Genomic DNA, 26,678 nt, shown 5'->3' with positions numbered 1-26,678 from the left:
AGAAGAAACCCCCCAGTTGTAGCACTTACTCCCTTATGTGGCTGCAGTGCCCGGGCCTGGAAGCCGCCACCCTGCTTGTTGTCTGCACATATCCTTATTCCGAGTGCTGCATACACACAGAATTCTACAATGTCTGGTCTTTCGTGATCAGCTGTTTTCCTTAGCATGGTGTTTTGAGGGGTCATCCTGCTGTAACATGGATCAGAATGTCGTTCCTTTTTGTTCTAGTGCTGAGGCTTTTCCTGGAGAATTTGAAGTAATGGATGCTAGTTCTCCCACAGGGAACACGGGAGTCTTGGGTTTACTTTACATATAATAGAATACTTCTAAGATTCGTTTTAGAGAGGGGGTCATTAACCTGGGGAAGATGGACCCCAGTGATGGCTTTTAGGATGTCCTGAGCCCTTTGTAATTATCTTCAAGTTTCGTGTTCCCAAGCATTTTTTTTTTTGTGGGGAAGTTTGGGGACTGAGAGTTTTTAGCTTTTGTTAAAAGATAATTTTCAAAGGGTGCCTGGGTGATTCAGTTGGCTAAGCCTTTGACTCTTGATCTCAGCCTAGGTCCTTTTTTTGTTGTTGTTAAAATTTTTTTTTAATGTTTTATTTAATTTTGAGAGAGAGAGAAAGTGTGTGTGAGCTGGGGAGGGGCAGACAGCGAGGGAGACTCAGAATGTGAAGCAGGCTCCAGGCTCCGAGCTGTCAGCACAGTGCCCGATGCAGGGCTCGAACTCACGAGTTGTGAGATCATGACCTGACCTGAAGTCAAGTGCTTAACCGACTGAGCCACCCAGGCGCCCCTCAGCTCAGGTCTTGATCTCAGGATCATGAGTTCAAGCCCCACGTTGGGCCCTATGCTAAGCAGGGAGCCTACTTAAAAAAAAAAAAAAAAAATCACAAGAGGTAAAATCATGACACTGAAACAAATATAAAATGAACACACATTAAAATTTTACTTTGCTTATAAAGAGGAAACCAGGCAGATGTTCTAACCGGTTTGAAAGAAAGGTCTGAAGAACAGACACATTTTTATTTATTTATTTATTTTTTATTTTTTTCAATATATGAAGTTTATTGTCAAATTGGTTTCCATACAACACCCAGTGCTCATCCCAAAAGGTGCCCTCCTCAATACCCATCACCCACCCTCCCCTCCCTCCCACCCCCCATCAACCCTCAGTTTGTTCTCAGTTTTTAAGAGTCTCTTATGCTTTGGCTCTCTTCCACTCTAACCTCTTTTTTTTTTTTCCTTCCCCTCTCCCATGGGTTTCTGTTAAGTTTCTCAGGATCCACATAAGAGTGAAACCATATGATATCTGTCTTTCTCTGTATGGCTTATTTCACTTAGCATCACACTCTCCAGTTCCATCCATGTTGCTACAAAGGGCCATATTTCGTTCTTTCTCATTGCCACATAGTACTCCATTGTGTATATAAACCACAGTTTTTTTATCCATTCATCAGTTGATGGACATACAGGCTGTTTCCATAATTTGGCTATTGTTGAGAGTGCTGCTATAAACGTTGGGGTACAAGTGCCCCTATGCATCAGTACTCCTCTATCCCTTGGGTAAATTCCTAGCAGTGCTATTGCTGGGTCATAGGGTAGATCTATTTTTAATTTTTTGAGGAACCTCCACGCTGTTTTCCAGAGTGGCTGTACCAGTTTGCATTCCCACCAACAGTGCAAGAGGGTTCCCGTGTCTCCACATCCTCTCCAGCATCTATAGTCTCCTGATTTGTTCATTTTGGCCACTCTGACTGGTGTGAGGTGATATCTGAGTGTGGTTTTGATTTGTATTTCCCTGATGAGGAGTGACGTTGAGCATCTTTTCATGTGCCTGAAGAACAGACACATTTATAGATTAAGAACATTAAAATGAGTACACAAATGCCACCCAAACTATTTTCTTCCATAGTGGAGAGGGAAGTCACTTGAACCTTTACCATGTGGCAGGTTTTACGTGTTTATAGATGAAGAGTGGTTTGCATTGCTGTAATCATTTCCAACTTCCAGAGCTGTAAAATAGCTTCCTTAGAATCAGACTCTGGTAGCGTATAATCATTTCCAACTTCCAGAGCTGTAAAATAGCTTCCTTAGAATCAGACTCTGGTAGCGTAGAGGGATGTCCTAGACAATGTATAATTTTCCATCGAAATCACACATTGTCTTCTGCACTTTTGATGATCACAAAAGTTTAAAACTCTTTCATATGTTAATTTTAAATTGAGTGTCTTACCTCAGTTTAAAAAAATAGCTCCTTTGTGACTGGATTTTAAAGGCCGACTTGCCAAAGGGTGTTTTACATCAATTGAGGGCCAGTCAGAGACCCAGGGATTGGTCTCTGGTTTGTGCTTTTGAATAAGATTACATGTTCGAAATCTCCAGAGAGGTAGACTTTGCAACTGACTTAGGTTCCACTTCTGGGCATACACTCAGTGTTTCTTATCTCTGACAGCAGCAGGACTATTGACAATGGAGATTTCTATAAATATAATCTGGAGAGTCTAGGTATCTTCACTCAGGGACAAAGGTAGATAATCCTTTTAGTAAACTAAGTCTGGGAAGGGAGAAGCCCTCTGACTTCTTCCCCAACTGTGGTATACTCAGGGAAGTCAAGACTTCCCCTTTATGTGTGTAGAATACGGGATTATTTCTGCTGGTCCTTGCTTGCAATCTAAGGAGTTACCATTTGTAGTGCTCAGAGGATAGTGAACTTTCGTAATTCGAAGATGACTTCTGTGTATGTGCACACTGGGCTACTTACCATGAGAGACTGGGAGTTAAGTTTGAGTAGTACCTTCTGCCCACATCTTACCGCCTTGCCTTTGGGTGACCATCTATTTAGCAAGGAAACCCGTAATTGCTCTTACCTCAACATCCCTCAGCCTGTTCCTCTGCTTACTGAACTTGGTTTTCTGCATTTAGCATTCGCTCCTAGTTTAAGCTCCCCATGGTGCCTTTCTTGATGCATTACAGAAGACAGGGGCTCAGAATCCTTAGTTGACAGAAACCACACCAGTCTTCACTTGATGCCTTGTCCTGACCATGAGTAGATAAATCAAAAACTGATCCACCCGTTTGGCAGGTTTAGGGCTGTCAGCTTTTACGAGCTCAGAAGCTTTGATTTTCCATGAGTACGCTTTAAAAAAAAATTTTTTTTAAATGTTTTTATTTATTTTTGAGACAGAGAGAGACAGAGCATGAGCAGGGGAGGGGCAGAGAGAGAGAGGGAGACACAGAGCCTGAAGCAGGCTCCAGACTCTGAGCTGTCAGCACAGAGCCCGATGCGGGGCTTGAATTCACAGACTGTGAGATCATGACCTGAGGCTGAAGTCGGACGCTCAACCGACTGAGCCACCCAGGCGCCCCATCCATGAGTACGCTTCTAATGACTTGAGAACATGGCATGTCAGTCTCCTTTCTGAGGCCAAGATTGTGTCTCCGTGATGGTAAGGTGCTTTGCCTGAATAATCTAGGGCTAAGTGTAGGGCAGTTAGACTTGGTAAATGTTTGTGGAATAGTACCAAGCGTGTACCTCTGACTCTTGAGGCATGGCTGGAAGGGAAAACGTGGACTGTTAAGCTTGTTGGGTGAACTTCTCAGATACCGGATCTCTTGTTTCACATAGTGGAGTTTTGGAGGAAGTATATGGTTTGCTCTTTACCTCCTAAGAAATGATGATTCAGTCCCTTCAAACATTTCTGTATTTGGTTTCATTGCTCAGTTCTTACTTCTTTAATGACCCAAGGGAGTTTTTCCTTCGGGCTTGTGATCTGGTTTTGCTGATAAACATTAATGCCTTTGAAGGCTTTAAAAACAATAGTGTTTTCTTACCTGTTTGCGCTTTGAAATTCTGCAGAATGTGATATGAAAGAGAACCATTTAATTAGCTTTGTTTTCTGTGTTTTTAGGGCAGAAGTGAAGTAGGAACGACTACACTAACTCTTCAGGGTCTCCTGTCCTTGAACTTTACTCCTTAACCTTAGTCCCGGGCTTTAGAGTACCATCTGATCGCAAAACATTAAGACAGTGGGTTAACTGGGTAAAACAGGTTTTTCTTTTCCTTAGCAGCCCATCTGCTGTCAAGCTTGGATTTCTGGCTCTTCTGGAAGAACTGTTGAATGGTGAAGTGTGTAGTTGTACTAGACGTAAAGAAAGTGGACGGAAGAGGAAAAACAAGTCCCTTTTTCTCTGCAGCATTGCAGGGTGGCAAGTTTTGATTTTCATTAGTGTTTGGCTTAAGAATAGTTATTAGCCAGGAGCAGTGAAGCGATCTTATGGATTGACGTGGCTGGGCCCTCACACTTCCAGGGATGCTTGGGGACTTCTTTTTACCCTCATCTAAAAGATGGATAGCCGCCGAGTTTGGTGACTGAGTCTTCGTAATATGTTAAGTCAATTATTGAGCGAGTCTTCTACAAAAGAAGGGGTGGGGAGGCTGTGTGACCTTTGGGTTTCAGCGTCTTCCTCTGTGAGGGATGGAGAGTGGTCATGTACTGGTCTTTAACCTGTCGGCCCTGGTGGCTGTGAGATGATGTATCCTGTGAGCTCATCAGAACGGTGCTGGTGTGTGCAGTCTGGTTACAAACACCAGCGATTCTGCTCCGCAGGTTCAAGTCAGTGGGAGAGATGCGGGAGAGGGGAGGCCGAATCCTCCCTGGGGTCTTACAGAGCAGTGCTGAGTAGATGCGGTACTGTAATTACTTCATTTCAGTTGAGTAATTGTTGGGTTCTTACCACATTAAAAGTAGTGTAGGACATACAAAAATTGTGTTGTTTGTATTCTAATCCGCACTTGGTACCATAAGAGAGGTCACGTGTGAAAACAGTTACTTGGCTATTCTCCCCCACCAGGGTTGAATGCTTTGCTGCTGGGACAGATGAACTCACAGTGCAGTTGGCCAGTGCAGTTTGGCCCTGACTGACTCTTGAGAAATAGCCCAAATGGAGGCATACTGGATATCTGGCATAGTAGAAATGCAAAGAAGTCATTGTGCTGTGATAGGAAGGTGAACCTTTAGCAGAAAAGTGGCTTTCCCAGAATCCCTATTTCACAGTGACTCCACGGTGATACCGTGAGGCGTCACTGTTGTGAGTTTCTCCTTTCTCCTCCCATGAGAGATGGACTCACGCTTGGACTCAGGTCTGCGTGTGGCCAGCAGCCCTCATTTGCACAAGCGAGCATTTCGAGTGGCGCAGGGTGTTACTGGAGCCAAAGGAAGCTGGGGAAACTAGCTCCCGGGCGCTTTGATTTTGACCAGAAAACCTTAGCCGACTCTGTGCTGGGTAATAATCAACTGAACACGGTTGCCACATTTTCTTTGGCAAGGAATCTGTGTCGCTGTGGCAGTTCGGAAATTATTAGTAGAGTCCGTCAGCCTGACAGTGGGAATGTTTTTCTTTGATCTTTAACCTGCTTTTCTTTGAGGTGGGAGGGGCAGGAAGGGGAACCTATGTTGGAATAACTTGTTGCTTCCTCTGCTGGGCCTCACAGCATTTGGTTTTCTTGAGTTCTCTTCTTTTAGGTCCGACTCCTCCAGTAAACGTTTAGATGTGTGTAATATTGTGGAGCCCTGAGAGATGGTTCCAGACATCTTGGAATTCAACTCTGCTCGTGAAGTCCTGTGTTTTAGTTCTGACTCTGCTACTGAATACTTTGCTGTAGAGCAAACTTAACCTTTCTGATTTCACTTTGCACCACCTAGGAAGTGAAACTGTTTATTCTATTGTTTTTAAAGTTTTTATTGCTATTTTATTTACTTTACATTTATTATTTTTTTGAATGTTTATTTTTGAGAGAGTGAGAAAGCATGCACTCACACACACACACACACACACACACACACACACACACGTGTGAGTTGGGGAGGGGCAGGGAGAGAGAGAATCCCAAGCAGGCTACACGCTGTCAGCGCAGAGCCCTGTGCGGGGTTTGGTCTCATGGACCCGTGAGATCGTGACCTGGGCCGAAATCAAGAGTCGGGCATTTCACGGACTGAGCCGCCCAGGAGCCCCGAAACTGTTCATTCTTAACCTGAGGACCATGTGAGATTATAAAGTATGAATAAAATAATATGAAAGCCATTGAAAACTTTAAGTTACATAAATATTACTAAGTATTCTCTACAAGTAAATTAATGCTCCTGAGTGCTTCGCTCTTTCTTCTGCATGTTTGTCATGGCCCCTCTAGCCTTCTCTCAATTTTAGTCCCTCTGTGATCAGGTGGTCACGTAATCTTTGAGTTTGGCAGGGGAGAGAAAGTTCTAAGTGAAGCAAACAAGTGATCTCTGATCCTTATAAAATAGCACCACGTGTACAGTAGGTGCTCGGAAAATCATTGTCGAGTGGCGGGGAGCTTCAGTAGCTGGGCATGTGCTGCCGAGAGACCTCCTCTTACGGGTGGGGGTGTGGGAGGCAGCCCTGGGGCCGCCGAGATGCCATCGCTCGTGAATAAAACGAGTACAGACAGTCCGCCCTGGGAGGTGCTGGAGAGAGGATTGTTGTTATTTGTGTTAGCTCCGAGGAGGGAAGCACCGTCCGCTGTGGGCCTGGAAACGTCTGTCAGATGGTTTTTCTCTCTTGGTCCTATTCAGTGTTTCTTCTGGTATAAATTTGCAATGAAGAAATTCGACGTGGAAAAAATACCCCTGCCTCATTGGCAGTTGATCAAGTTCGGTGCTAGTTCTCGAAGGAGTTTTTTGGGGGAAGAGGTGTGGGTAGTGCCACGGTGGGAACTTGCTTGTGGAATCTTGTGCTCTTGAAGTCATTTAGGGACGGAAAGAGTTAGCAGTTGTTGGGAATCGCCTTGGGCTGGTACCAGTAAGGAAGAAACTTCTGCATCTCTTTGACTGACTTGTTTCATCACATTATAATCCTGGCCTCACAGAAATGTGAAGAGAATAAATCATAAGTGTAAAAAGTGCTGAGACCTTGTACGTGCACAATACCTCTGTGTTAACAGCCTTCACTGCATTACACAACCGCCTTCTCTAATTAAAGAAGCCGGGAATACCATCGCTGAGGCACTGCTTTTAAACCTGAATGTCAGGATCCATTTAGAGGGATCAATTCAATGGGTCAAACATCTAAAAAAAAGAAAGTAGACATAGGAAAAAAAAGTGCATCACAAGTAATAAGGTGTTAGGTACAGTATTCTGGAAACTTTAGTTTTGGTTCCGTATCTTTCTGTTGCTATGTGTGTAGATGGTTGTAAAATGGTTTCTGTGTGTCTGTATTGGAAAAGTTTGAAATCCCATGGTCTAACAAATAACATGTCTCAGATTTTCAGAATTTGTAGACTTCCATTGCTGTGTTACTTTTAGGAAAGTGTCTTGCTCCCTTGACGTGATTTGGGGGTTGAAAGAGTTCACACATGATTGGGAATAGCACGCCACCAAGCTCCCATGAATTCTTGCAGCTGCCTTTTGTCTAACAATGATTAGGATGATTGAGTACTATTTCGATGTCTTCCAGGCATCAGCTAAAACCTAAACCATTTGATTAGAGATGGAATGAGTAAGAAGAGAAAGGCTGTGTAGTTTACTCGTCCTTATTTGACAGTAGCTTCTTAAAAGAGTTAATATTTTGAATCCTCCTACCACGAAGGTTTGTCTTTTCTTCTGTAATATTATGCTTTACAAAAATTTACGGTATTCTTTGTCACCATTTACATATATTCGGTGGGCAAAGTGTTCTGCTTGTTTTTATCCTCTAGAGGAATACATTCCCAATTTGATGACAGACTGGAAAGGAAGGAGTACCGTACTTGGGGAGTTTTTACCAAAACCACCATTCTCTTAGGGGTTGGAGATAAATGCCCACACCCCCCCACATGCCCCCACAGATACGCATAGACACAAACACAATTTATTTATTCTGTGACTGTTACTCTGTGTCCCTTTTTCTAGATAAAGAGTAGAGGCACAGCTTGGTGAAATAATTTGCCTGGCGTTGCACAGCAAGCTAGTGGCCTTCGTGGATGACCATTCAGAGTTCTTGTGTTTCCAGAGACAGTATGTAGGTTAAGTTGACATAAACAAAAGCTTGAGTATTGTAATCATTAATATATATGCAGGTGTATATAGACAAAAAATGTACTTCTGTAAGCAAAAAGACACGGTGGGAAATAGTAATTATAACTGTATTAAGTTTCTGTGCTGTTTCTATGTAGACCTGTTTACCTGTAGTCATGACCCATGCATACAATTTTAGTTTGTTATGATCTGTGCAGTACATCCAAGGTAGATTCTGCCAAGAACATAAATTAGGAGAAGGAAACCCTAGGGATAGCACTGGAGGGTCATGTGTTAAGAGATCCTCTGTCCATGAACACTTAGAATGAGGAATTGAAGGAATACTGAACACTGAGTCAGGAGGCTTGGGTTCTGACAAGCCTGTCTGGATGGGCCTGGGCATGCTGTTTCACTTGGGGGCTTCTGTTTTATAAAGTGCAATTGTAGGCTTTATCTCTAAAGTTCCCTTCAGCATTTAGATTGTATTCTTCCCTAGGGCTGGAGTATTGCATCAGGATCCAGCCTGGGGTTTGTGCTGTTTGCAAGGCCCCAAGGGACTGCCTCATCCTTTTTTCCAAGGAGTTAGCACACCTTAGCCCAAAGAGCCCTATAGAGCAGTGAGCCATTAGTGCTGTGAGGTGCTTATTCGTTGGGGACTGAGCCTAGGTTGTTTGTAGTAACCTAGAAGGATCTGGGACCGAGACGAGGAGATGTAATTTCCGCGACCAACTAGTTGCCTACTCAAAAAGCTCACTAGGACCTATCCAAATACAGTATCATTCTGTCTTTGGAGTAGGAGAATATAGAAATATATCTCTCCTTAAGGAGATGTGTTTAAGGACTTGGAATCTAAGGACTCCCATTATCTTCTTATAGCAGTTGGCAAGAACATATATTCTTGCTGAAAGTAATTTTATAAATATTAGCGAGGAATGCCTTCATATCTTAATAGGCTTTTTAAAAATTGACATAGTTTGCATTTGCTGATTCTTTGCTCTCTCCCTAATGCTAATTATATTACTCTTTGTTCAGTGCCAAGAAAAGTTGAGAATATCTACGGGCATCTTTTGACATGGGTAACCTCTATTTTCTGGGTTAATTAGGAACTAGTATCACCAGAGGAAAAGCTGATCTGCATGATTGTTTCTTCCATCATCCCATTCATACACACTATCTATCACTCTATTTATTTATTATTTTTTGAGTAGGACCCATGCCCAATGTGGGGCTTGAACTCCTGACCCTAAAACAGTTGCAGGCACTTCCGCATAAGCCAGCCAGGTGTCCCATATAACTATTTAGCCATCTGGTTAGATCATAGCCTTAACACCAGAAGATTCTTTATGATGATGGAAATCACGATACATCTTTGATGATGGTAGAGTCCTCTGGTCCTCCTCAGGTCCTGACCAGCACGGTCACTGCTGTGCAGGATTGAGGTTGTTGATAGCAACAGTGGGCTCTGGGGAATGGCCAGGAGCTATGAAGGAGTTGCAGATAAGCTGTGTTTCCATGGATAGCCCTCTAGGGAAGCCAGCACTTGCCTGATGTTAATGACCTTATACCGAAATCTAATTGCCAAGGATAGAAGTGTTTTCAGTAAACATTTGTCGAGCACTTGTCCTCCTCCTAAGCTTTCACACTCCTACTAGAACATTGCATGTAGATCTCTAACAGGCGCATAACTCAAACTAGTATCATTATCTTTATCTCAAAATCTCCTTTACCTTCTTCAGCTTCCCTTTCTCTTCTAGTCTACCATGGTTTAATGGTGACACCACTTACCCAGTCTCTCAAACATGAACTTGAAAAATTGGAATTACCTATATTCTTCCCACTCCTTCTATATGCCCTACTTCCTGTATCTGTGAAATTAGAAAACCCTGTTTGTACTACCTCCAAAAAGCATTTTTAAATCTGTGCTGCTTTTTAGCCCCAATGTCATGACTGCAAACCCAGTTTATTTCTCCCCTAGACTGCTTCAGCTCCTCTTAACGAAAATTTGTGTCTCTGACCTCTGGCTTCCTTCTCCTCTTCTCCCATCAGGTTGTTTAAAAAAAAAAAAAAATTGCTCTCCTGATTAACAACCCATGCCTTTTGTTTGCTGCTGTTCTACAATTTGCCTTTTTTTTTACACTCAACATTATGTTCTGGAAAATTTTTAATGTGGTTTATTCAGATCTTTTTTTAAATACTGCATAGTATGAATACATAAAGTGTGTGTATTATAGATTATTTAAACATTCCTCCATGAATGGACATTTGGGATATTAAATTACATTGTTATAAAGAATACTGAAGTGAATGTCCTTGAACCTGTCTCTTTGATATGTAGATATCAAAAAGGGGAGTATCTGGGTCAAAGTAAGTATGTTTAAAACGTTAATAGGCAGTGACAAATCACTTTACAAAAATTGCCTGTCAATTTATATTCCCACTGTACATGGTTTTTTTTGTTTGTTTGTCTTTTGTTTTTAAGACCATTTCTAATCTTTCTAATCTGGACCTAGTGTACTTCTCCCAGTCTCCATTCTCCAACTGACATGTTCACTCATGCACTTGGTCCCGGTCAGCCACTATCCAAGTGCTGTGTGGTGTGGCCTGTGTGCTGGGCACTCTGCTCTGTATTGCGGACCTAGACATGCTGAGACAGATGGGTCCCTGTCCTCATCTCTGCTCTTAGACCATGCTGAATGTTTTTTGCCATCCCTAGACTTTTTTTTAATGCTTTTGCAGCTGTCGCTCTCTCTTCCTGGTATGACTTCTTTTTTTTTTTTTTTTCCTTTTAACTTTTTTGCCAAGAGAATTTTCTTTGATAGATCTTTTAAACTCTTTGAACCACATTTTCCCCACCTCCTCTTAGGTGAGTTCGATAGGCCTTCCTTAGTGGTCTTTCTTAGCACTTTACTTACATCCTTTCTGTAGTATTGATCCTAATGAATTTGAATGATTTGTTCATGTATGCATCAGCCTGTGTATGTTTGCGTGTGTGTACATATATATGCACACACACACGCACACACACACACACACACACACACACACCCCTCTTTCCCATTAGATTGTAAGCTTAGTGAGGGCAAGACCTTGTGGTGGTTACCATAATGCTTCCTCAGCTTAATGCCTTAAATACTGATGATCCTTTGCAAATGTTGAATAAGTGAATGAATAACAAACTATCAGATGAACTTGTTTTGTACAGGGCACTGTGGGGGCTTATAAATATGATTAAGATCTGATCAGCCTTCAAGGACCCAACCACATAGTCAGGGAGATAAAAAACAGATGAGTAGACTGACTGCAGGGCACATTGTGATAAGCGAGCCGCAAGTGACTACCTGATGAGAATTTAATGGGAGAGATGAATTTTCATGAGTGGGTCATGAAATTTTCAGGAGTCCAGATGAGAGGACTTTATTCTTGCTTGTGCCAGATATTGTGAGGGATACACATAATGATAAGAATTTAAGAGTTTCGTAGTCAAGGGGCACCTGGGTGGCTCTGTCAGTTAAATGTCTGACTCTTGATTTCAGCTCAGGTCATGATCTCATGGTTTGTCGGATCGAGTCCCACGTTGGGCTCCATGCTGATAGCACAGAGACTGCTTGAGATTCTCCCTCCCCACCCTCCCCTTCTCTATCTCTTTCTCGAAGTAACTAAACCTTTCAAAAATTTTTTTAAAAAGTAATGAAAAGAGACTTTTGCAGTCAAGTTGGGCTTGAGAGCAGAGATTGGCAGACTGTGGCCTGTGGGCCAAATCAGGCCTGCCACCTGTTTTGGTACAGTCCGTGAGCTAAGAATGACATCTTACATTTTTAGAATTGTTTTTACAAAAAGAATATTTTGTGATCTGTGAAAGGATATGCAATTCCAGTTTTAGCATCTGTAACGAACTCTTGCCGGAACAGCCGTGGTCACTCATTTCCCGCCCTCCGTGGTGGTGTCTGTGCTACCAACGGCAGAATGGAGTAGTTGTAACAGAGGACTGGCTGACCTGTGACGCCCGAACTGTTTCCTCTCTGGCCTTTTACAGAACGGTCTGCCCACCCCCTGCGTTAGCAGGTGGGAGAGATTCCAATAAAGTAGAGAGGAAGAGAGAGCCCTTCGTATCCAGCGGATTTGTTTGAGTCAAGAGAGTGGGGCAATGAGCACTGCAGTCGTAGTGAAGCTTTAGAGCTGAAATGATGCAGCTGAACCATTTATTTTATAGACAAGGCAGAAGATCAAAACCCTTGTCAAAGTCCACCTGACTCGGAAGCAGAGCTTTGAGGACTGTAGAGCATGATAAGAGTATTGCCGGGGTGGGGCCAGGTCACGAATGGCTTTGCCCTTGAAAAAGGAGGGCCGCAGAACAGAAGTCCCTTCTCTCTCTGAATGTAATGTTCCTTTTTTTTCCCTTGTATTTCTAGAAGGCTTTTGAGCCCTACCTTGAGATCTTGGAAGTATATTCCACAAAGGCCAAGAATTATGTAAATGGACATTGTACTAAGTATGAGCCCTGGCAGCTGATTGCCTGCAGTGTCGTGAGCACCCTGCTGATAGTCTGGGTATATGGCTTCGTCTTCCAGCCAGAGAGTAAGTATACCGCCCCCTCCCGTCTGGAAAGGTAGCGTGGAGTTTCACCAGCTTTAGAACTCATGGCTGATGGATTGGACTAATTTCTTGCCTTTGGTTTGGTTCTGATTTTTAAAATCTGTTTAGATAGGAAGTGGGGCATTGTCTTCTGACTGTAAAATTATAATAAGGTTGTCTACATAAAGTTATACTAGCTACTCGAATGTATCTGTTACTACTTTTGTTGATTTTTCTGGATCTGCAGCTTACATAAAAAGTCCTGAGAAATTAGTTGTTGTAAGGATCCACAGGTATCTCAAAGTATGGCTTAAGCCTTTCTCATGTTTAGTTTCTTGCCTGGAACATAATTGTATTGCCCAGAGTTCCCCAAGCAGGAATTTATTACTTTCATTTTAGGCCATCCTTTCACTACAGATTGTGTGAAATTGGGACAGCACTGTTGCAGTGACCATTTGAATGTCTGCTGTGTGCCAGGCACCGTGCTTGAGTCCGGGGATAGCGACGCAGGTTATACAGGGTCCCTGTGCTCTTGGAGTTGAACTTCTGATGTCAGGGGACAGACAGCACACTTTGAGCTTCCTGGGTAGTGACTCAGGGAGCCTAAGGGACATAGTGAAGAGGAGGTCCCTTCTCCGGGAGTGCAGGAAAGGTGAGAAGTGATGTGTTTGCAGATCCGCCATCCTTCCTAGGGTCGCACCCACCCTTCCTCCCCTGCCAAACCTGGTTGTGCGTTCCCTCCTTGTGGATTGTTTCCTCCTGCAGGTTGTGCTTGGTGAGTGAAGTAGGAGTGGTGGGTGTTTCTGTAACACTCCTCTGCACCCCGTCCCCACCCGTAGCAGCGGGTGCCTGAATTAATGGGATTAAAAAACCCAGTAACATTGAAGAGGACTGCTTGTCATTTCTCACTTGTTTAAAATTTCCAGGACCCTTTGCTTCCCTGATAACATCTGTTTCAAGGGGCTCTTTCACTGTACTTTTTCTGCTTTCCTCTTCTTTCCCCAGGAGAGTTAATGTAGAAGCCACATTCTGTTTTACCCGCTTACCCTGCAGAGAGCCACTGAGCTGTTCTAGTAACAGTGAAGGGTTATGGCGTAGTAAACATTGCGCTTAAAGTGGAAACGAGAGTTGATGCCCTGTCTCAAATGTAGTTCACTCCAGCTTTAAAAACCCTGCCCTCAGTTTCGGCTCCTGGTCCTTGTAAGATTTTCCCTTAAACTCTGCTGTATGGGACTGGCTAACCCTTCTGCCACATCTGCTCCATGGTTTGGAAGGGGACACACAGAGACACAAGGCCCTGTGTCTTTCTGCTCAGGCTTAGCCTGTCCAGGGAAGCATTCTGTTCAGTGGTGCCCACCATCTTGTCCTTCCAGGTGAAGCAGTCTGTTGCAGAGGACTCTAAGGAGTAGCAATAAATATACTTCCCCTTCTTTCTTTTTTATTGTGATTAAAATGTATGTAACATAAAATTTACTATTCTGTGCATTTTCAAGTACATTCAGTTTGTGGCGCAACCGCTCCTACCATCCATCTCCAAAACTTTCTCAGTACCCTGAACTGAAACCCTGGCCCCATTAAATGATAAGCCCCCATTAGCATATTTCCCCCCCAGCTCGTACCAGCCGCCACTCTAAGTACTTCTCCTTTTAAGGTGGTGCATTTGTATAAAGCAACATAAGGTTAGAAGTCTTGAGATTTATATTTCTTTGAGATTTATATTTCTTTGCTCTGATGAGTATGAGCTTCAGGCATTGACTTCCGGCTTTACTTCTGCTGGCCACGGTGCCTGCTTGCATTTTGCTTACCTGGTGGTAGAAGCATGGCCGTCTTAGGTCCTGGTACTTACCTGCCTTTAATGTCGCAAACAGAATATGCTGGCTTCTGTGCACTCTGTGAGAAAATTACTAGTAGCGGCGTGTTTGTGGTATGTGCCATGTAAATCTTTGTAAGCCCAACTCCACATTATTTATTTTTAAAAAAATTTAAGTAGGCTCCATGCCCAATGTGGGGCTTGAACTCACGACCCTGAGATCAAGAGTCACATGCTCCACTGACCAAGATACCCAGGTACCCCTTAAGTCATTTTTTAACTTTATTTATATATTTTTTAATGTTTATTTATTTATTTGAATTTTTTTTAATGTTTATTTTTGACAGAGAGAGAGAGAGAGTGAGGGAGCAAGCGTGAGTGGGGGAGGGGCAGAGAGAGAGAGGGAGACACAATGGAAGCAGGCTCCAGGCTCTGAGCTGTCAGCACAGAGCCCGACGTGGGGCTCGAACTCACAGACCATGAGATCGTGACCTGAGCTGAAGTCAGACACTTACCCGACTGAGCCACTCAGGCACCCCATAAGTCGTTTTTAATAACATGTTTTTCTTATTACGAAAGTAGTACATGTCCACTGCAGAAAAGTAGGCAATACCGATAAGCCATAAGAACAAAATGAAAATCTTACTACCTAGAGCTAACCACTATTTACATATGTCTTTTTCTACATTTAAATCCAGTTGAACCATACAAAATATCTTTTGTAGGTCAAAAGTTTTGAGTGTCAACAATTTCATATAGTTTCACACACAACACTTTTTATTTTGTAACTTCTAACTTGAATTTTAGACACAGATCAAAATGTCTTCTCTCTAGAGGTTGGAGATAGTCTTGATAAAATTGCCGTTTTTTTCAGTACCTTGCTCACGTAGGAGAATTGTGCTTACCACTGAACAGTCGAGTTATTTTTAGCATATTGCCCCAGAGGAGTCTAAAGTCTGGACTAGTGATAAATTCTGCTGATCTTCAAACTCTGAATACACTTCTGAGAGGAGAGGATAATTCTGCAACACAGGATGGACGCTGCTACAGATAAGAACAGGAGGCTGTAGGAAGATGGGGGTAGGAGTGTGGGCAGGGGTCAGCAGCCCTCTACGGTGTTATCTCTTCCCTAATTCTGCTCTGTGATTATCAGCTCATATCGCTATAACTTGATGTTGATTTAACTGTGGGGTTGTCCATAGTTCACGAATAGGAATCAGAGTTATGTGGTGGGAGGAGGTCATAACACTCCCAGTTTCTAGCCTTGGCACCTTAACTAACACCCATAAGCTCTCTCAGGCTGTTTCCTCACAGTAAAATGGGCAGAAGTACTACCCGCCTTACTTAGTCATAGGGTAATATGAGTATCGAGAGGCATAATTTGAAAGGAATCTGTAAGCTGCAAGGAGCTATACGTTGTTGTCCTTGCGTTGGCACTTACTATTTTATTACCTTAAAACACTATAATTACTTTTCTTTATGTACCTCTGGGGACTTTTACTTTTGAGATTATCTTTTCGGGTCATGACCACATGATCTTTTCATTTCTAATTTCTCCATCTCCGATCTTACATTTCTGTTCTTCCTACCTGTACTGTTAAATCGCACGCAGAGTTGACTCTGTCCTCCCCAACCCAGCCACATTACTGTACTTCTCAAGGGACTCCTTTTTGCTGAGTTTTAGACCTCTTTCTGCCCCATTAGTTATTTATTTCATCTGTTAAATAAGGGAATTGTTCTGAATTTTTACAGCTTTAATACAGTTAGAAATATCAAATAACAAGCAGCTTAAACGTCCAACGCTAAATTACATGCATTTGATGGGCTGTTATGGTAGTATTTAAAACTATGTTTAGGAAGCGTTCTTCACGTAGAAAATTCTGTAATCGAAAAGAAGGCACGGCATTGTACATGCTCTAGGATCACAGCTGTGTACTTCAGTGTGTAGAACTTAAGAGTGGAAGGAAGTACAGTAAAACCTTGGTGTGCGAGCATAATTTGTTCCAGAAGCATGCTTGTAATCCAAAGCACTTGTATATCAAAGTGAATTTCCCCATAAGAAATAATGGAAGCTCAGATGATTTGTTCCACAATCCAAAAATATTCATATAAAAATGAGTATAGTACTGTAATATAATACAAAATAGAAAAATAAGCAGCCTGCACGTTAGAAAACCTTCGTGACTGGTGTGCGGGAGACAAGAGAGAGGAGGGTTATTGTGTAGGACAGCTTTCACTATCACTAACAGAATCACTGCTATCTGTTGACTCAATGGAATCTTTCTTTTTGTGCAATTTTAACAAGGAACCTATCCAATGACCTAGAATAAAGCAGAGCATTCCTAAGCTCACTCTTGGAGGGAAAAGCAAAGGGCCGTCCATAGATGCTTTGAAGTGACAAAAAATACACTAGTGCCAGTTGTGGGCACCTTTGAATGGTCTGAAAAATCACCGATTTCTGCCAAACACTGCGGCCTGAGACCGTGCATCCGAGCATGGGAGATGATTACCCACAATCCTGCAGAGAGAGAAAGAGAGAGGAAAGAACCATTGGTTCAGTTGCGATCATGTGACATTGGGCGTCATGTACTGCTCGTATTGCAAGACATCGCTTGTTTATCAAGTTAAAATTGATTAGAAATGTTTGCTCGTCTTGTGGAACGTCTTGCTCGCAGAACAAGTTACTTGGAATCCAAGGTTTTACTGTCTTCCAAAGTGTAAACAAAATAGCAACTACAAACAAGTGATTTCAATCCCTTTGTCTTCTTATTCAGTCTCAGACTCAGTTACCTGCTTTGCTCCAGGCATTGACAGAGTATTGGCTCCAGTGCTGGGCCACAGAGGGCAAGGTGGAAAGACAGGCCTGCAACCCAAGCAAAACAACTAGTAAAGATGCAAGGTGTCCTGTCATCAGTGCTAACAGAAGGCACAGATGTAGTCTATGCTTGTCAGAGAGAGTTCCACTGGCCGGGGAAGTTGGAATGCCCACATCTAGAAATGTAGCAGTTCATATTCATTTCCTGCCTGCACAGAAGCTAGGTCTAGGTTCCTTATAGACTCATTTGGGATAACTGAGAATTCCTGCTGTGCATAGAGTCCTGGGTGTCTAGGGCTAAGAAAATTGAGGCTTCAGTGTATTTATTTATTTTTTAATGTTTATTTTTGAGAGAGAGAGAGAGAGAGAGACAGAGGCAGAGTGTGAGCAGGGGAGGGGCAGAGAGAGAGGGAGACCCAGAATCTGAAGCAGGCTCCAGGCTCTGAGCTGTCAGCACAGAGCCCGATGTGGGGCTCGAACTCATGAAACGTGAGATCATGCCCTGAGCCAAAGTTGGACACTTAATCGACTAAGCCACCCACGTGCCCCTTGCTTCAGTTGAAGTCCGTGCTCCATCACTGATGTGATCTGTGGCCTTGAGCAAGTTATTAATGCTTGATCCTTAGTTGCCTTTGGATGGTAGGTAATGCTTTCTGTATTGAATCTGAATTCATTAAAAGTTATGATAGTCTGTTTAGATGCCATGCACTTACAATTATTATAATGGACAGGATCAGAATTCCCTATTTGTCCTGTACTCTGCCTGACAGGGAGTCCGATTGGTGTCCGTGATACTGAAGCCCTTTTTAGGTCCAAAAAATGTTGAAATGCTGTCAGGGTGTATGTTGAATGAGAGACTGGAGCATAGATCCTGAAGAAAAAGCATGGCTTGGTCATTTGTTTTGGGGAAGGGAAGAGAGCTTTTGGGCATCTGAAACCTCAGGAAGGTCACCAGCTCTGAAATGATGTTATTCGACCCAGCATTCTGCTTCTGGGAATATATGCTCTAGGCACGTGCTGACGTGTGCAGTACCTGTTGCAAAGTTCTTGTTTCACTGTTGTTGGTAATAGGAAACACCAGAAATAACCTAACTGTCCACCATGAAGGAGCAGGTTGAATCAGTTATGATGCATCCATATGGTGGAATATTTTAGAGCTACAAAAATGAGTGAGGAAGTTCTGAGCTTTAAGAGAATATTCCTAAGTAGAAAAACAAGGTCTAATACAGTTACTAGAGTGTGCTACCTTCTGTTTAAAAGGTGAGACAAATAAGATTTTATTTTTATTATTGCTTGTAGAAGCATAAAGAAAGAAAAAAAAGAAAAAAACTCTAGGTAGGTATTGTAGAAATGAATAGTAATAGTGTTTCCCTGAGGGTAGGATGAAAGTCTAGGGAACCGATAAGAGGGAAACTTTTAACTCTGTGTGTGTTTGTTAATTTAAATAACTTTTTGAACCATGTAAATACATTACTTATTTGAAAATTTAAATGTCAGAGCTTTTTTTTTTTTTTACAAAGGAAAGAAACTACGTTTACAATCGGAAGGCAGGTGAGATCGCAGAAGGCACGCGGAACAGTTCATATATTATGGCTAGCGGGTCGTATCCATGCAAACTTAGGTGGGTAACGGAGCCAATTGTATCTTTTAGGTTTATGGTCAAGGTTTAAAAAGAGATGTTTTAAGCTCATCAGGAAGATGCCTATTATTGGTCGCAAGGTAAGTGGAATCTGTACAGATCTTCTCCCCTACCGCCATCCCCATAATCATTTCCTCTTTCTTCTATTTACCGAACCTAGTGCGAATTCCCAAGGGTGATTTCGTTCCCCACCTCCAAGGAACATCTGACAATGTTTGAAGACCTTTCTGGTTATCACAGCTGGAGGGGAGTGCTATTGGCATTTAGTGGATAGTGGCCGGGGGTGCTGCTAAATATCCTACAGTCCCCCACAGAAAATTATCTGCTCCAAATGTCAGAAGTGCCAAGGTTCAGAAATCCGACTTAACCCTTTCTCGAGCATATTTGACCAAAGGAGAAAGGCCATGTCTGTTAAGGAAGAACTTGAAATTAGAAAACCTGACAGAAGTGGCTTTAGAGCAATATCTGGCCGTGCTGACTTTAGGTATATATCTGGGGTTGGGTGCTTACTTGGTTTAGACCAGGGTTGGCAGACTTTCTCCGTAAAGGACTAGATAGATAGGAGAGGTCTAGACTTCGCAGGCCATCCCGTGTTTTTCCGAACTCTTCAAGTCCGCCCCTGCAGCGGGAAAGCAGCACAGGGTGATGGGTAAAGGGATGAGCTTGGCTGTGTTCCAGTGAAACTATCTTGATGAAACAGGCCGGGGTCAGATTTGGGCTGTAATTTGCTGACAGGGTTAGAAACTTAGCACTGTTCTCTTGCTCTTTGTACCTGTCTGCGATATAGTATGTTCCCTTCACTGTGTCCTCTCTCCCCTCACCCACGCTGAGGATAAAGACTGTCACCTCTGTACCCTTCCCTCAGGCTCCTTATCACAGAAGAAGATAACAGTGCAGGCCCTGGGCATGCTCGGAAGAAGGCACATGAGTCCCTAATGTCGTCATCTCTCCCAGGGTCCTGCCTGCCCCTCAGCTTTCCTTCAAGCTTCCTTTCACTTTTGGCTCTCAATTCCCTTTCCCTTTTCCCCTCTCCTGACCAAACCAGAAAAGATGTCAGTCATCTTTAACGTTTGACCAAAATTCATTCAGACCCCTGTGCTAACTCTCCTATAACTGTGTATTTATTTTCAGGTGCATTTCCTATAGGGGAAGTAGAAGCAGTTATTGGAGGTAGAAAAGGGGAATGGGAGTGGATAGGCTTTTATTTGACTCCAAATCACCGTAAGCCCTAAAAGGAAATCTCCTTGAGTCCTGCTAGAGTTAAGGGATAGGGGGAGGGTGGACTGGATCTCGAAGGATACTAGCATTTTCCCTTCTCACTCCCTGGATTTTTCTGCTCTTTTTCTTCACACATTTCTCCTTCAGTTTCAGATTTTGAGACAAATAAATTCCAGACACTATTATTAAATTCATAAAATAACAATTGGAAGGCACTTAAAACCCATATAATCACCTTCCGTTTTTTAGAACCAGATTTTGAGGCTCAGAGGCAAAAGTTCTTTGTTTCGAGTGACGTGTGTATCCTTGTGTCATTCATTCCCGTAAATTCACTTACTCAACATACAATTAGTGAGCACATGCTCTGTCAGATACTACTCTGGATGCTGGGGATATAGAGGGGAGCACGACCAAGTCCTTGCTCTGTGGAGCTTATATTTTTGTAGGAAAATCAGAAAATAGGTAAACACATAAGAATTTCATTTTTTTTTAAAAGTTTATTTATTTTGAAAGAGACAGTGCACGTGGGGGAGGCGCAGAGAGAGAGAGAGACAGACAGACAGAGGATCCCAGGCAGGCTCGATGCTGTCAGCACAGAGCCCAACACAGGACTCGAGCTCACGAAACCTCGACATTACGACCTGAGCCGAAACCAAGAGTCAGATGCTTAACCAACTGAGCCAGCTAGGCACCCCAAGAATTTCATTTTGAAATAAATGTTGTGAAGAAATTAAAATGTAATAGAGGTTCTGAGGCAGGAATTGGGGGGGGGGGTGCTTTCTAATATAACTCATTATCATTTTTTTGTCTCTCTTATTACAACAGCATAGTCTGTGCGTGGAAACTCAGCTTTTTTTTTAATGTTTATTTATTTATTTAGAGAGAGAAAACACAAGTGGGGGAGGGGCAGAGAGAGAGGGAGACAGAATCTCAGGCAGGCTCCACGCTGTCAGCACAAGAGCCCGACTCAGGGCTCGAACTCACGAGCTGTGAGATCATGACCTGAGCTGAAATCAAGAGTCAGACATGGAACCGACTGAGCCGCCCAAGCGCCCCCAAGGCCCAGCTTTCATAGTTTGCTCCTGTTGCACGCGCTCCATTTATGCGGCATAATTCTTCGCGTACATCTTTAAAAATATTTTCGCTTCCGTCACACGCCTTGTGTCCATCACGTGCCTGAGAGCGTGGCCTCTGCTGTCTGCCAGCGCTCGCTCGCGAGGCTGTCGCAGGCGTGTTTCAAAGGTGCGGCTTTCCCTGTGGTTTCACTGGGGGCCACGTCTAAGGAGGTGCTCTTGTGTTGGAATCATCCGAGGCTACAGATGGGAAAATCTAAATGTTTGCAGTCAGATCGTGGGCCTGACACTTTCACCAGTGTGTTGCTGAAACCTTCTCGCTGTCACAGACACAAATTGTGACTTGTAGCCCTTTTTCCAGATCTAGCGCCTGACAGTCTCTTAGCACAGATAGCAGCCCCTGCTCTGTTTTGTTTTGTTTTTTCAAACCCTGTTTCTCCTCCCCACCCCTCAGCACTCCCCCAGCACTTTTCACTACCTGACCTTCATTTTCGGTCTCTGCTGCTAAAGATAAGCCTCATGAGAACAGGGGTTATTTTCACTTGTACTGCCTCCCTTATTTTGTCCACTGCGTATCCCTGGCCCATAGTAGTAGTTCAACAAAGTAGTTCACAGGCTGTTGCGGTGAGGATGAAGAGAAAATAGCCATAGTTGATGAACTGTAGCAGAAAGGACCCCAGCCCCTCCTAGCACTTGAGGGCCAAACAGGACAGGCAGTGGACAACCTGAGGAGGTAGAGTGCAGTCCCCCTGGCATTCTACCAGGGATGTCTTGTGCACGCACGTGAGAAGTTGTGGAGGGCCCCCGGGTTCTGGGTGTGCCCCACGTGTGTCTGTCTGTTCAAGGAGCTCATCACCCCCTTGAATACTAGGATCCCTCTTACTGCTTGGCTTATTTTCTGGTGGCTGTTTGTGACTCTACCTCTGTTTCTTTAGCACACACATTGTAGCTGTTGCCAGGACAGGAATAAGGTCCAAGTACTGCTCTCAGAGAGGTGCCGACCCTGGCAAACGCGAAGCGTTCACGTTTACGCGCTCACCACATAAAGCAGTGGTGAGGTGAGCACGGCAGAGGAAAGGTGTGGGGAATTGGATGCATCTTTGACTTTCAGAGAGAAAGATGACGTTTAGTCTTCTAAGAGACATTCCAGAAAACAGCAGGTAGTCAGAGTGGCACCACATCTTGTTAAGAACAAGATGCCATCGTCTCCGTTTTGTACGCTCGTGTCATGCCCGGCCTTGAGCGGCTGACTTGGTCTCTGCTCACCACACTGTATGCTTCCATCTCCGTGTTAACTTTCTCTCTCTTACCTTTGGAGATCCAAGATAACTTGAACAAGACCAAGGATGATATTAGCAAGAATATGTCGTTCCTGAAAGTGGACAAAGAATACGTGAAAGCCCTGCCCGTTCAAGGTCTGAGCTCGTCGGCGGTTCTGGAGAAACTCAAGGAATACAGCTCTATGGGTATGATTCTCGGCAAATGCGAGCTGTTGACTTCCTTAACGTGGCTGGTCTGGTCATCGTTTCATGATTGTACAGGTTAAGAACAGTTCACCCTTGGAACTTAGATGCTCGTGAGAGCCCATCCCGTTTCAGAGGCTGAATTTCTTTCTTTCTTTTTTTTTTTTTAAAGTTTAGTATTTTTTTTTGACGGAGAGAGAGTGAGAGACAGAGCATGAGTGGGGGAGGGGCAGAGAGAGAGGGAGACACAGAATCCAAAGCAGGCTCCAGGCTCTGAGCTGTCAGCGCAGAGCCCGATGCGGGGCTCGAACTCACGGACCGCGAGATCATGACCTGAGCCGGAGTCAGAGACTCAACTGACTAAGCCACCCAAGTGCCCCTGAATTTCTTCTTTTAAAAAATTATATGTAAATTCATCCTTCATCCATAAAGCAAAACAGTCTCCTGAGACAGTGGAACTTGGTCCCATTTCCTTTGGTAAGCCTGAATAAAATAGGTACATTTGTCTTTTAAAAAAACAATGAAAATGAAATACGGATTCATTATAGAAATTGTGAAATCTGCACAAAGGCACAAAAGAAAATAAAAAGTGACTCTAATTCTATCATCCAAGATAAACACAGATGAGATCCACATATAAGTCAGAGGTGTCAGTGTTTTTGTGTAACACAAACACACGTACACATACATGTACATGCATGAGTGTATAAGGGAAGGATGAATATACCGAGTAGCTCAATGTTTAAGAGTGTAGCCCACGGAGTCAGCCTGGATTCCCACTCTGGTTAGGCCACTTAAATATGATCTTGGGTGAGTTACTTGACCTGTGTCTCAGTCTCTGTCTTTCTACAGTAAGGATCATGATAATAGAACTTACTTGAATAATCATAGAGATCAAACAGGATGATACAGGTAAATGTATAATAACTGGCATATTGTAAGTACTCAATAAATGTTAACTTATGAATACAAATACATGTTTGTTGCAGATTAAGATCATATTACAAATATTTTAAAAAATAAGCTTTCTGGTTTGTCATCGTTTTAGATTAGAAGAGAACTTGCAAATGTCATACATAGAGAGATTTCCCATACGCCCCTCACCCTGCTTCTCCTGATGTTAACACCTAAACTAACCACGTTAACACTGGTTAAAACAGTAGTTAACTAAACTGCAAATTCTGTTCCTGTTTCACCAGCTTTTCCTCTAGTGTCCAGGATACCACATTGCATTTCAACAAACACACTTAAAATTTTCTACTTGACGTGTTGAGTTTTTGACATCAGATTGTATAAAATTAGATGCAGTCCAGGATTTATAGGTGATGGAAAGCAGGGATCGGCACTCTGAGACCTTTGTATTAAAAGTTTCCATGATTATGAGGGCAGGTTGCTGCCACTATATTTCCTTCCTTTCCATTTTTAACTCATTGTCCATTGCCATATTCTGTAGCACAGGTAAAATGACAGGAAATGAAACCATGTATCCTATTTTCGGAAGGCTGGTGGCCTCTAATCTGAAGACATGCATGATACAGTCAGTCCAGTGTCCTTTAAGGAAGAGGGAAAGTCACACTGGCAGCAAGCCAGAGTTTGGCAGATGAGCTGAGAGTGAGGACGTTCACTGCTCAGTCTTCTCTCTTGTTGGAGCTGAAGATCTTGGCTTGATAGAGCCCATGGCTACAGTTTTCAGTCCGTGCGTCTCTGTAATTGCCTTCTCACTGTGCACTTTCAGTAGGGCACAGCTGTCCTGTAGCGAAAGGACCTGGGATAGCCACGCCGGCAGATTTGTTGATAACAATGTAGACTGCCTTTGGAGAAGCACGTCAGACAGGAAGTGGAAAGTTAGACCTCACGTTCTGGTCAGGAACCTTTCTTCTGAGCTTGATCCCAGTGTTGACCGCGTTCCTGATGCTGAGTGCTACTACATGTGTTGCTAGCAGGATGTGGCTAATTGTCGGGGGAGTGGGTTCCAGGCTCGTGCGAAGGAGGGGACACTGAGACCAGGGGCCGATGGTACGTGCATCATCATGGTTTGTCTGGTCAGGGATTCAGTTCCCGGACTCCAACTCTGATGAGAGTGTACTGCCAGTTCATACTTTCTGCCAACTCTGCTCGTAACGCTCCTCACACTTCTTTGGGTAGGAAGGGAGAGAAGAAGGAACCTCTTGCAGAAAAAAGTCAAGTTAGTCATACAGAGACCAGAAAATGAGTAGAAGTAAAGGAAAATTTTTCTCCTTAGAAGATAGTTGGGGATGATGACAGCGTCTTCGTTGCACTATATATTTTTTTAATGTTTGTTTATTTTTGAGAAAGAGCATGCACAAGGGGAGGGGCAAAGAGAAGGGAGACACAGAACTCGAAGCAGGTTCCACACTCTGAGCTGTCAGCACAGAGCTGGATGCAGGACTCGAACCCACAAACTGATATCATGACCTGGGCCATAGTCAGATGCTCAACCGACCGAGCCACCCAGGCGCCCCTGGACTATCTGTATTATACCTGGGTGCTGTGAATATCTTTGCACACCGTTGTTGATAGTAACGGAAGATGTTTCATCTTTATTTTGCTGCGATAGCTCTTTATTGGAATGCTTTTTCTTGATTTATTATAAGAACACCTTTGAGTTTCCACTCAGACTTTGGGGTTTCTTTTGTACCAGTGGGGTTAACTTCTTATTTCTTCCTTATTAGAACCTGAGTGTAGGGGCGCCTGGGTGGCTCAGTCGGTTGAGCATCGGACTTCGGCTCAGGTCATGATCTCGCGGTCTGTGAGTTCAAGCCCCACGTTGGGCTCTGTGCTGACCTCTTGTTCAGAGCCTGGAGCCTGCTTCAGATTCTGTGTCTCCCTCTCTCTCTGCCCCTACCCCGCTTGTGCTCTGTCTCTCTCTGTCAAAAATAAATAAATATTAAAAAAAATTTTTTTTTTAATAAAAAAAAAAGAACCTAAGTGTCTTCCCAAAAGTTCCTGTTTACTGACTCACTGGTCTTAACTTTCTCTACAGATGTCTTCTGGCAAGAAGGGAAGGCGTCCGGAGCTGTGTACAGTGGGGAGGAAGAGCTCACCGAACTCCTCGTGAAGGTGAGTGCCAGTCAGTTTTTCTCCTTAGGTGGGTAATTAAAATAAAATATTACGTAGGGGCACCTGGGTGGCTCAGTTGGCTATGCATCCGACTTCCGCTCGGGTTATGATCTCATGGTTCGTGGGTTTGAGCCTTGCGTTGGGGCTCTGTGCTGACAGCTCGGAGCCTGGAGCCTGCTTCGGATTCTGGGTCTGCCTCTCTCTCTGCCCCTCCCCTGCTCATGCGCGTGCGCTCTCTCTCTCTCTCTCTCTCTCTCTCTCTCTGAAAAATAAATAAACATTAAAAAAATTACTTAAGGAAAGCGTATTGTTGAAAATAACTTCAGAGAGTCTCTCTTTACCCACACATAGGTGAATATGAATCGTACTGTTAGAGATCTCTTCAGTCTGTAAAAAAGTACAATATGACCTATGTTTTTAGGCTTTATACATGCCCTGTGTAGAAGGCAGATTGCTAGGGAAGGTAGTCCCCCATCATTTGAGGTTATTAATGACCAGACATATTTTGTTTGCTAAGAAGGGATGAGGAACAGAAATTTGGTCATCATTTCCTATACTTCCCACATCTCAAATCAGATGATCTGAGAATGAGCAGTAGGCTCACTCATAATTCAGATAATTCTTGTTTTCTGTTGACTTTAGAGTTGCCTATAGCTTCTTCCTTTTCTAATCAAATTTATTTCTTAAACCCTACTTTGTCATGTAAAATTGGCATGGGCCTTACGGTCTCTAAGGTCTTTGTGTTTGATTATAATAACTATGAAACTGCTCATACCTTACTAAATATTACAGGTTTTGCTCTGCTATGTCTTGACATAGTGCTCTGATCTTATTCTCTGCTTAAAAATCTTTCAGTGGCGAGGTGCCTGCGTGGCTCAGTCAATTAAGTGTCTGACTCTTGGTTTTGGCTCAGGTCATGATCTCACCACCATGAGACCAAGCCCTACTTTGGGCTCCACGCTGAGTGTGGAGCCTACTCGGGATTTTCTCTCTCT

At 43.4% G+C, this 26,678-nt stretch overlaps 1 protein-coding gene across 4 annotated transcripts in view; it reads left to right on the top strand.

Annotated features, from left to right (window-relative positions):
* SGPL1 (sphingosine-1-phosphate lyase 1) overlaps positions 1 to 26,678 on the top strand; it is a 58,989-nt gene that overhangs the window by 12,895 nt on the left and 19,416 nt on the right. For 3 of the 4 annotated variants that reach the window (XM_030335586.1, XM_030335587.1, XM_032595281.1), the window contains exons 3-6: positions 12,422 to 12,587; positions 18,861 to 18,928; positions 22,458 to 22,605; positions 25,607 to 25,683. In XM_030335586.1, the coding sequence (XP_030191446.1) occupies positions 12,422 to 12,587; positions 18,861 to 18,928; positions 22,458 to 22,605; positions 25,607 to 25,683 (459 nt within the window). Of the gene's footprint in view, positions 1 to 12,421; positions 12,588 to 18,729; positions 18,761 to 18,860; positions 18,929 to 22,457; positions 22,606 to 25,606; positions 25,684 to 26,678 lie in introns of those variants that run through there. The other variant, XM_030335588.1, reaches the window with a different exon arrangement.

This window comes from Lynx canadensis, chromosome D2 (assembly GCF_007474595.2).
Source record: "Lynx canadensis isolate LIC74 chromosome D2, mLynCan4.pri.v2, whole genome shotgun sequence".
NCBI lineage: Eukaryota > Metazoa > Chordata > Mammalia > Carnivora > Felidae > Lynx > Lynx canadensis.
Note: the sequence above shows the minus strand (reverse complement) of the source record. Positions and strands in the feature narration are given on the sequence as shown.